The sequence below is a fragment of the Pan troglodytes genome, chromosome 1, assembly GCF_028858775.2.
Source record: "Pan troglodytes isolate AG18354 chromosome 1, NHGRI_mPanTro3-v2.0_pri, whole genome shotgun sequence".
Taxonomy (NCBI): Eukaryota; Metazoa; Chordata; class Mammalia; order Primates; family Hominidae; genus Pan; species Pan troglodytes.
Genome location: NC_072398.2, coordinates 203,604,306 through 203,615,037, shown reverse-complemented (window position 1 = coordinate 203,615,037; position 10,732 = coordinate 203,604,306). Strand labels below are relative to the sequence as shown.

Genomic DNA, 10,732 nt, shown 5'->3' with positions numbered 1-10,732 from the left:
CAATGAGCCGAGATCGCACCACTGCACTCCAGCCTGGGCGAAAGAGCAAAAACTCCGTCTCAAAAAAAAAGAAAGTGACTCCATGCTCAACCTTGAGTCCTGTGAGGCTTAGGAAACAGCTGCTAATGTAGGCCAATTGAGCGGGAAGCCCATGTAGGAAGGCCTGGAGGCCGGGAAGCCAGGGAGGACGCAGCAGCCAGGGTCCAGATGTGAAGGATCAGGCCTGAGCTGGAGAGGGACCTCAGGTGATAAGGGAGGAGAGGCAGGGCTCATTCATTCACTCATTCAGCAAACCCTCCCTCAAGGCCTCCTCTGCACCTCCCCGGTGCTTATGGAGAGGGCTGAGGTGCAAGTGGTATCAGGGGAAGTGGAGGCAGTGTTTGCCTGACAGGATGTGTCCGCGAGAGGGATATCCTGAGACTGCAATTCCAGTTCTAGGAATCTGTCTTCCCCAGACTGTCCCACGAGTATGCCAAGATCTGCAGACAAGCCTGTTTACCATGGCGCTGTTTGTAAGCATCAATGTGGAAATGACCCAACCAGTCATTGATGGCATTCACATGAATTAGGACCATTCAGACAACTCACAGGGTGAATCTGATCTAAAATGAGAGGGGCAAAAATGCAAAACAGTATGCACAGCATTATCCCACTTTGTATTTTTAAAATGCTAGAGGTGTGTATATATGTATTTTGTAAATTCACAGAAAAAGGTCTGACACAGACCTTGTGAACTGTGGTTATTTCTGGAGAGTAGGACCAGGGAAGGAGTTGTTCTCTCTTTTTTTTTTTTTTTTTTTTTTTTTTTTTGAGACAGGGTCTCACTCTCTCACCTAGGCTAGAGTGTGGCGGTGTGATCATAGCTCACTGCAGCCCCGACCTCCTGGGCTCAAGCAGTCCTCCCACCTCAGTCTCCCGGTAGCTGGGATGCCAGGCAGAGCCACCACACCGGGCTAAATTTTTATTTTATTTATTTATTTTGAGACAAAGTCTTGCTGTGTTGCCCAGGCTGGAGTGCAGTGACTTGATCTCGGCTCACTGCAACTTCCGCCTCCTGGATTCAAGTGATTCTCCTGACTCAGTCTCCCAAGTAGCTGGGATTACAGGTGTGTGCCACCACGCCCAGCTAATTTTTGTATTTTTAGTAGAGATAGGGTTTCACTATGTTGGTCTGGCTGGTCTCAAACTCCTGACCTCAAGTGATCCACCCGCCTTGGCCTCCCAAAGTGCTGGGATTACAGGTGTGAGCCACTTTGCCCCGCCTAAATTTTTATTTTGTGTAGAGATGGGTTCTCACTATACTGCCCAGGCTGGTCTCAAACTCCTGGCTTCAAACAATCATCCCGCCTCAGTCTCCCAAAGTGCTGGAATTACAGATGTGAGCCACTATACCTCCTGGCCAGTTTTTTATTTTTTAATATATACAGGGTCTCACTCTGTCACCCAGGCTGGAGTGCAGTGGCATGATCTTGGCTCACTGCAGCCTGGACCTCTCGGGCTCAAGTGATCCTCCCACCTCAGCCTCCTGAGTACTTGGGACTACAGGCGTGCACCACCACACCCAGTTAATTTTTGTATTTTTAGTAGAGATGGGGTTTCGCCATGCTGCCCAGGCTGACTAGGCTGACTCCAACTCCTGAGCTCAAGCAATCCTCCTGCCTCGGCCTCCCAAAGTGCTGGGATGAGCCACCGCACCCAGCCCAGCTCTCACTCTTCTGTATAGTCCTTTTTCAAACCCTCACAGGCATTTACTACTTTTGCAAAAAAAGAAAGCATCCAATAAAGGAGGAGGGTGAAGAAGAAAACTCATGCTGGGGGAGAAACAAGGGCAGGGTGACCCAGGCAGGAGGAGCTGCTCATGCAGAAGCCTAGAGAAGAGAGAAGGCAAGGCAGATGGGGTGTTATCATATCCCATACAGGGGAAGCAGCAGGGGCTCTAGGGAGACCGGGGAGTGCGCAAAGGGGAGGCTGATTTCCAGAGGCTTGGAGCTTTGGCGGAAGTGAAGGTGCAAGGGAGGGGTGAGGAGGTGGACTGTGGTTGGCAGGGGGAGGTGGATGTTGCAGTGAGCCAAGATCTCACCACTCTACTCTAGCCTGGGCGACACAGTGAGACTCTGTCTCAAAAAAAAAAAAAAAAAGAAAAGAAAAAAGAAAAAAAAAAAAGAAAAGAAAAGAAAAAATAAAATAAAATAAAAAGTTATAAAACTCACAGCTACATGCCTGGCTCCTGGCAAGCGCCCATCCATGGGCGATGTTACCGTCAGGGAAGACTTCGGTGCCTGGGGACAGAAGGCAGGCCTTCCCAGGAGAGCCTGAGAGAGGAAGGCCAGGAATGGCTGCGTGGAGTCCCTGGGGCCCTTTCCCCCTTGGTGCGGGGGCAGAGACCTAACTTTTGGAGGCCGAGAGAGCCTGGAGATGCCTCTGGAATGCTGTTCTGCTCACTCTGGAGTCAGAAAAGCCTGAATTCATTTTATTTTTTATTTTAATTTTACTTTTTTTTTTTTTTTTAATCGATGGGGTCTCAACTATGTTGCCCAGGCTGGTCTCCTGGACTCAAGTGATCCGCCCACATCAGCCTCCCAAAGTGCTGGGATTTTAGGCATGAACTATGATGCCCAGCCCAGAAAAGCCTGAATTGAAACCCCAGCCCTGCCCTGTCCAGCTGTGTGACTTCAGCATGTGTACTTACCTGAGTCTCCGTACCCTCATCTGTAAAGGGGCAAGGGGTGGGGGTTAAGCAGGTGTCAAAGATGAACGCTTTTTTTTTTTTGAGACAGAGTTTCACTCTTGTTGCCCAAACTGGAGTGCAATGGCACGATCTTGGGTCACTGCAAACTTCGCCTCCTGGGTTCAAGTGATTCTCCTGTCTCAGCCTCCCAAGTAGCTGGGATTAGAGAGGCATGTGCTACCACGCCCAGCTAATTTTGTATTTTTAATAGAGATGGGGTTTCACCGTGTTGGTCAGGCTGGTCTTGAACTCCTGACCTCAGGTGATTCACCTGCCTCGGCCTCCCAAAGTGCTGGGATTACAGGCGTGAGCCACTGCGCCTGGCCAGATGAAAATATTTTAAAAGGTAACAGCGACAGTCCTAGCTGGAATTCCCGTTAAGAAGAGGACAATGGCCGTACCCTCACCCCATCCAATCCACACACAGCCCAAGACACAGGACATGAAGCGCAGTGCAGAGTTCCTTTATTTGGGGGCAGTGCCCAGGCCAGTTGGTGGAAAGAGGCAGGCATACAACCCACTGTCAGGCTGGGGGGCCCAGCAGGGGCGATGGAGGAGACGAGGCGGTTGAGGGATGTTCTCAGCTGCAGGTTCCAGGCCCAGGACAGGAGGAGATGTCAGGCATCAGACACTGAGCCTGCTTGGTGCCCGCAGGAGCCAAAAACTGGCGGCCAGAGGTTTTCCCGCCCCCGCCCCCCGCTTACCCACAAGGGTGCCCAGAGGCCAGCCTCTGCATCCTCCTTTCCCCTCAGGATGGAGTCCAGGCCCAAAGGGGTCAGATTCTGCAGAGGCCAAAGAGGACACTCAGGAAGGTGACCCTGCCTCAGCCAGCCAAGGACCCCCTGCCTCGAGAGGAGGCAGCAGAGGAAGAGCAAACACTTTAACACAGGCTGCGGCGACCCGCCCCACAGCACACACGGCACACAGAGGGCCTCAGGCACAGCTCCCCTTCTCAGAGCAAAACCCAACTAGACACAAGGCCCAGCTCCTGCCCACAGCCACAGAAACGCAGGCCACAGGCTTGCCTGGGCTGGCACCTACTGGTTCTCTTCCCTGCTGGCAGCATGAAGGGAAAAGACACAGGAGGGCTCAGCTGGGCTCCTAGACTGGCCCAGGCTGAGTCCTGGTCCCAGCCAACATCTGACAGAGGAGACAAAAGGGGTGTGGCTCACATGGAGCATGCTGTCACTGTCCTGAGGGCTTGCCCATGGAGAAGACAGCACCCTGGGTACTGAAGGGGAACGGTGGGGCAGGAACCAGGAGGTGAGCTGGGACTCAGGTACTTGCTGCTGGCCAGGTACTCACAGCGTCTGGTAGGTGCTGTCCTTGGCCTTGAGGAAGTGCAGCACAAAGAAAGCCACCGCCTGTAGGCTCAACACCAGCACGACACCTCCAATAAAGCTGGCCCCGTCAAATCCAGGGCTGTGGGCCTCAGGGACTGGGGGGCTCCCTGCAGGGGTGAGGCAGGGCAGGGGTCATAGCAGTCACTGTGAACCAGGATCCCAGTCCTACCCTCATAACCGGCACAAGTAACCTGGAGGCCCCGGTCCTCAATATGGGGTGCTTAAACCCTGGGCTCAGTTTAGTCCAGATCCCGCAGGCAGTTGGGAAGTGCCTGGTGGGAGGAACAGTGGCAGGGGAGGGTGGGGTGCTGTCCAGCCCTGGCTCTGCTCCTGGCTTGCTCTGTGGCTTTTATGCCACCCACATTCTCTCTGGGCCTCATGATCACATGGTCCAATTGGTGGCTTAGACCAGTGACTGGGCTCCCACCCTCCCTGGGCCTCACTAGCCCAATAGGGTGAAGACAGAGCCAGAACTCAGAGCCTCCCCTGCTCACAATTCCTTTCAGCCTTGGACCTCAGGGTTCAGAGCCAAGATGCAGACGATACAGTCCCTTTTCAGGACTCCTAAGCCCTAAGACCTCAGTGTCACCCAATGTCAGAGCCCTCAGAGAGGGAAGGAGCAGGGGGAGAAGTGGAGGCCCCAACTGTCACCCTGCTAAGTGGGTAAGCGAGGACTGGACAGTGTGTGTCGGGGGGAACATGGCTGAGGGACAGGCTTGGCCAAAGTCACCTCACAGGACATAGCCAGACTCACACAGGGTCCCCTGACCATCTCCTCTGCCCCTTAGAAGGTAGGGCTTTAGGGCCATGGTTGCCAGGCTATGCCTGGGTGGCTCCCAGCTGTGCCACGGTACCTGTCCACTCCTAGCAGGGATTTGATTTCAGGCCCTGGGCTGGGTGCCCAGAACAGGGCAGGGCTGGTGGATGGAAGATCATTCTGGGACAGTGGAAAGGGGCCCAGCCTGAACTGGGTCTCCCTCCCAGAAGGTGTAAGGGGTGGAAGGAGTCTGACAATACGAAGGGCAAACAATGGTCCCAGCTCCCGCTCAGGGAGCCCCAGAGAAGGAAGCTGGGGGATGAGGAGCAGAAGAGGGGAGAAATGAGCCACATGAGGCTGATCCGGGGCTCCAGCTGAGGGAGCTGAGCCATCAATAATTCAGCTTCTGAGATCGGTTTCTGGCTTTAATTAACCAAGGGCCTCTTCAGCCATCCCTGCCAAGTCTGGTGACCTCCAGCCCCTGAGAGGGAGTGGGAAGCAAAGGGTGGCATTCTTGCCTCTACTCCACCAGGAACCCGCCTTGTGACCCTCTCTGGGCCTGGAAGGTGCAGTAGGCAGGCACTGAGGATGTCTCCTGAGCAACTCGAGCCACACACCCTCACCTCCAAGGACAAGTCCCGAGGGGTGACCTTGAGTTCCCAGAACTGGCAATGGGGAGGAGGGATGGGAACTGTCATTTCTTGATTGCCTTCAGTGAGTCAGACACTGAAGTGGGCACTGTACAGCTTCTCATAAAACCTGCAGAGCAACTCTATGAGAAAGGCATCATCCAACCCATTTCACAGATGCAGAGACAGGCTCCGAGGGAGAAGGCGCAGGGCCGAGGTCACAGAGCATGTCAGTGCCTGAGCCCAGAGCTGTCTTCCCCTGCACCTCTGCTCCTCCCACTGCCCCGTCTCCAGGGAGTACTCACCTGTTGTGACTGTCTTCGGTTCATAGGTGGGGTGGTGGTGAGCAGCTGAGGAGACAGGTGATCCATAGCAAAGCAGCCTTCCCACCCCCTGACTCCCATCAAGACCCCAGCCCCCACTCACCGCTAAACTTCCGATTCAGATGCAGCCCTGTCCCTGCTCTAGACATCCAACATACTTGCAAGCCCCAGTCACACAGTTCCCTCCACCAGATGTGCTCTCTCTCCATCTCTACCTTCCAGGCTCATTACTGATGCCACCTCCTCCAGGAAGCACTCCCTCTCATTCCCTCTGAACTTCCAAAGTCCTTGCTACGCCTTAAACTAGAAGAAGAGCTAACACTCCCATCCCCTCCACACACCTGTACTAATTTTCAGATGAGGAAATAGGCAGAGAGAGGAGGGGACTTCTCAGTGAGCTAAAGGCAGAACTGATACCGGGCCCAGGTATGGGTGAGCAAAATCCACCGCCTGAGAGAGGCTGTTTCCTCCTGGGGGGCAGGCTATGGCTGGGGAGACCCATGCAACTTGGCTTAGGTGCAAGAACCCCCTTACCTGGACATGCCTCTGAGCGGTTGTAGATGGAGCAACCTTCCTTGACCACCTCAGATTGGGCCACACAGTGTCCTGGTGAGAGAAGGTGCAGGGGGGAGGTTTGGGGAGAGGGGCCAGGGCCTTGGGGTTCAGAGCTGGGGGCACTCAATCTGGGGAGGGCTCAGCTCCATACCTGGCTCCTCTGGCCGGCACTGCTCCCACACGCAGCTGGAGAGATTGCGCGCTCTGTCTCCCTCCACGCAGTGCTCACAGACCTCCAGCTGTTTGCAGGCCCCTTGGACCGCCGGCCAGATATTCAGGCGGATCAGGGCTCCCCTCCCAAAGCCTCGAGCTCCTTTACCTGGTAGTGCGGTGGAGTGGGAAGGGAGAATTCCTCGAAGCCAAGCTGTGGCACCCGCCCACCCTCCCACCCAACACTCCGGTGGCCCTCGCCCCTCTGCACACATCTGGGCTCTCACACTCACCCCTGGATCCCCAAGCCCCAGCGCACACCTGGAGCTTCCACAGCAGAGGTCTACACACACCTAGAGCCTCCCCACATTCACCCAGAGCCCCTCCCTTTGCATACACCTGGGGTTCCCAGATTCAGTTGGAGCCACCTCCCCCAGACCACCTGAAGCTCCCTAGGCCCCCACACCTGGGGCCTATATTTACACACAGGGCTCCACACAGAGCTGGAGCCCCCTCTCCCACCCCTGGAGGCCTGCACTTGGCCGGAAAGCCCCCTCCCCTCAAGCCCAGGCTGCTCCTGGGGAGACGGCTGGCTGAGGTGCAAGCTCCATCCGTCCCCGTCGAGCCCCTAGCCAGACCCTGCCGCGAGTTACCAGCCACAGCCAGCTGGGCACATAGGAGGAGGCAGCAACAGCCGCCACAGAGCGCAGTCCGCAAGGCGCGGGGTCCCGGAGCCTCCATGGGCTCGCAGGGGGCGGTGGCCGGGGGCGGTGGCCGGGAGCGGTGGACAGCTGCCGGGCGCGTCCCTCCCAGACTAGGCTCGGCTGAGCGTGTGCGGAGCGAGACCCGGGCAACCGGGGCGTGGCCAGGTGGGGGCGTGGCCAGTGGGAGCGGCAGGTGGGGCGGGGCTCGTCGGGCGGGGCGGAGCCAGGTGAAGGCGGGGCCAGTTAGGGGCGTGGCTAGTGTGCGCGGCCAGGTGAGTTCGGGGGTCTGGGGCGGGGCTTGGACTAAAGCAGGTGGGGTCCAGGACTGGTGGCTGGCGTGGTTACTATGTGCCTCCAAGGGCAGCTTCTTGAAAATTCTGGTAAGTACCGACTGCTTTGATCCTTACTTCACAGGTGAGGAAACTGAGGCTCAGACAAGATGAGTGACTCGTTCGAGGTCACGGAGAGAGGCAGTGGCAAAAATCTGGATTCGAGACGAGGTCACTTCCCTGCCTTCAGGGCTCGGTGCAGGCCCCGCTTTGTACACCCTCCACCCAGGCCCCATGACCGCTGGGCCGGGCCCTAGCTGGCCCCTGCCCTCTGGCTGCCCAAGCTCAGCTTCGGTGCTCCCTCTCCATTCACTGCACCCCTCCACCCGCCTCCCTTCTGCCCCTCATCCGCTGTGTCTGCCTCCGGCCTACCACACCCTCTGGCCAGGTCAGGGGTGACGCCATTACTAGGCCAACTGGGCCTCTCCGCAGCCTTCCCCACGGCTACCACTCCTGCCCTGGCACCAGCCTCTTTTGGTTCTCCTCAGGCTCCTTAGGGGGCACTTCCTCTCCTTCCTCTTCCTCCTCCCCTCCTCTCCCCTCCTTCCCCCATCTGCTTCTCCTAACCCTCTCTTAATCGATGGTGGCCCAGGTTAGTCCCAAGCCCTGTTCCACACTCTCCTGGGGTCATCCTGGACATTCCACTGCCATCAGTCCCCATTTGAAACCCAACAGCTGAGGCAGGAGGATCGCCTGAGCCCAGGGATTTGAGGCTGTAGTGAGCTGTGATCATGGCATTGCACTCCAGCCTGCGCAACAGGGTGAAACCCTGTTTTAAATGAATGAATGAATGAATGCCAACAGGTCACGTATCCCAATAAATATATACACCCACTATGCACCCATTAAAAATTTTTTTTTGAGCCAACAGATCTCTTAATCATCTCCAGGCCAGTTCTGACTTCACAACTGCCACACCTGTAACTGACAATATATAGCTAGCAATTATTGACCCCTTACTAGCCGAATGTACATTTTGAGAGCTTTTACATGCAACTTCCCATCTAATGTCCACAGCTACCCTCTAGGCATGAGTTTTGTCATTTCCCATTTGCAGGCTGCTCAGGGGCACAGGGTTTCAATGCAGCAGGCCAGGATGTAAAGCTAGGATTGAATGATGCTGGAGGCCATGCTCCCTCTGCTTTGCCTCCCATGGGTCCACGGCACCTCCACCTGAGTGTCCCTGAGGCCCCCAAAACTGCCCACTCAGGGGAAAAGAGACCCTTCGGGTTCTGGGGGAGGGAGAAGGGATAGCATTAGGAGATATACCTAATGTAAATGATGAGTTAATGGGTGCAGCACACCAACACGGCCCATGTATACATATGTAACAAACCTGCACATTGTGCACATATACTCTAGAACTTAGAGTATAATAAAATATATATATTATATATATAAAAAAGAAAATGTGGCACATATACACCACGGAATACTATGCAGCCATAAAAAAGGATGAGTTCATGTCCTTTGCAGGGACACGGATGAAGCTGGAAATCATCATTCTCAGCAAACTATCACAAGGACAGAAAACCAAACACTGCATGTTCTCACTCATAAGTGGGAATTGAACAATGAGATCACTTGGACACAGAGGGGGAACAGCACACACCAGGGCCTGCTGGGGGGTGGGGGGCTTGGGGAGGGATAGCTTTAGGAGAAATACCTAATGTAAATGATGAGTTGATGGGTGCAGCAAACCAACATGGCACATGTATACCTATGTATCAAACCTGCAGGTTGTGTACATGTACCCTAGAACTTAAAGTCTCATAAAAAAATAAAATAAAAATAATAAAAAATAAAATTAATTAATTAATTTAAAAAAGTCCTTCAGGTTCTGTCCCCTTGTATTCCCTCTGTACGCCTCACTGCATCTCAGCAGCTTCCAGGCCCCTCCTATGCTGGCCCTCACCAATCATATATTTGACCATATCTCTTCCAGTTAGCAACTTTTTTTTTGAGCCTGAGTCTCACTCTGCTGCCCAGGCTGGAGTGCAGTGGCACAGTCTCAGCTCACTGCAACCTCCACCTCCCAGGTTCAAGGGATTCTTGTGCCTCAGCCTCCCAAGTAGCTGAGATTCTGAGATTACAGGCACCCACCACCATGCCTGGCTAATTTTTTGTATTTTTAGTAGAGACAGGGTTTCACCATGTTAGCCAGGATGGTCTCGATCTCCTGACCTTGTGATCCGCCCGCCTCGGCCTTCCAAAGTGCTGGGATTACAGGCATGAGCCACCGTGCCCGGCCAATTTTCTGTATTTTTAAAGTTGAGACAGGGTTTCACCATGTTGGTCAGGCTGGTCTCGAACTTTTCTTTTTTGAAAGGGAGTTTCGCTCTTGTTGCCCAGGCTGAAATGCAATGGTGCAATCTCAGCTCACCGCAACCTCTGCCTCCCGTGTTGAAGCAATTCTCCTGCCTCAGCCTCCCAACTAGCTGGGATTACAGGCATGTGCCACCACGCCCAGCTAGTTTTGTATTTTCAGTAGAGACAGGGTTTCACCATGTTGGTCAGGCTGGTCTCGAACTCCTGACCTCAGGTGATCTGCCTGCCTCGGCCTCCCAAAGTGCTGGGATTACGGGCGTGAGCCACCATGCCTGGCCCCACTTAACAACTTTTCAACAATGGCTTGACCTCCACAACCCTTTGATTTCTGGCTCTAGAAGTCTCTCTATCCTGGCCTTGGTGCTTCCCATCACCTTCCTACCCTCTAAGAAGATAGAACAGAGCCTTCCGCCTATACCTCTCTTCCTCTATCCTAGCTGTTCTCTCTCCTAGAGGGTCCTCCTCAACCTTGGACTTCATTTGCCTGGCAAACTAATTCTTCAAGACACCACTACAAGACCACCTCCTGCAGGAAGCCTTCTGTGACTGTCACAGATGAGGCTGAGCTGCTGCAGCACTTAGCTAGAGATCTAAATCCATCCGCTTTTTCCACTTCAGAGCCCTCCCCATCTCTTGCCTGAATGACTGCAGTGGCCTTCTAGTGGGGCTCCTGCTCCCCATTGCAGTCTGTTCTGCACTCAGCAGTCAGAGTGACCCTTTGATAACGTGTCAGTTCAGATCATAACACTTCCCTCCCACCAATGGCGTCTGTCTCACTGATCTGGGATTTCAGGCGCCCGCTGCCACACCTGGCTAATTTTTTGTATTTTTAACAGAGACGGGGTTTCATCATATTGACCAGGCTGGTCTCGAACTCCTGACCTCA

The 10,732-nt window shown here is 54.5% G+C and overlaps 1 protein-coding gene across 3 annotated transcripts; it reads right to left on the bottom strand.

Moving 5' to 3' along the window:
* Positions 1-3,171: 3,171 nt before the first annotated feature.
* Positions 3,172-7,590, bottom strand: CD164L2 (CD164 molecule like 2). 3 transcript variants are annotated; one of them, XR_001719134.1, is made up of 6 exons: positions 6,487-7,117; positions 6,315-6,386; positions 5,763-5,807; positions 4,034-4,178; positions 3,433-3,510; positions 3,172-3,312 (listed from the first exon to the last, which is right to left on the bottom strand). XR_001719134.1 is itself a non-coding variant. In XM_016957195.3 (6 exons), exons 1-6 carry the CDS (start codon positions 7,224-7,226, stop codon positions 3,504-3,506), a joined length of 525 nt encoding a protein of 174 aa, XP_016812684.1. In that variant the 5' UTR covers positions 7,227-7,590; the 3' UTR covers positions 3,172-3,503. The 3 variants fall into 3 exon arrangements, 2 of the variants coding, with proteins under 2 accessions (XP_016812684.1, XP_016812679.1); XM_016957195.3 differs by adding an exon at positions 7,139-7,590 and having other exon boundaries at positions 3,172-3,510; positions 6,487-6,654; XM_016957190.1 differs by having other exon boundaries at positions 3,172-3,510.
* Between the last annotated feature and the right edge of the window lie 3,142 nt (positions 7,591-10,732).

Bases quoted from the DNA above. Each gene is read 5' to 3' on its own strand.
- CD164L2 (XM_016957190.1), bottom strand. From the start codon at position 6,760: ATGTGTGCAGAGGGGCGAGGGCCACCGGAGTGTTGGGTGGGAGGGTGG. The intron at 6,387-6,486 runs GTATGGAGCTGA...TTCTCTCACCAG, and splicing joins GTGCCGGCCAGAGGAGCCAG to GACACTGTGTGGCCCAATCT. The intron at 4,179-5,762 runs GTGAGTACTCCC...TCACCCCTGCAG, and splicing joins ACCGAAGACAGTCACAACAG to GGAGCCCCCCAGTCCCTGAG.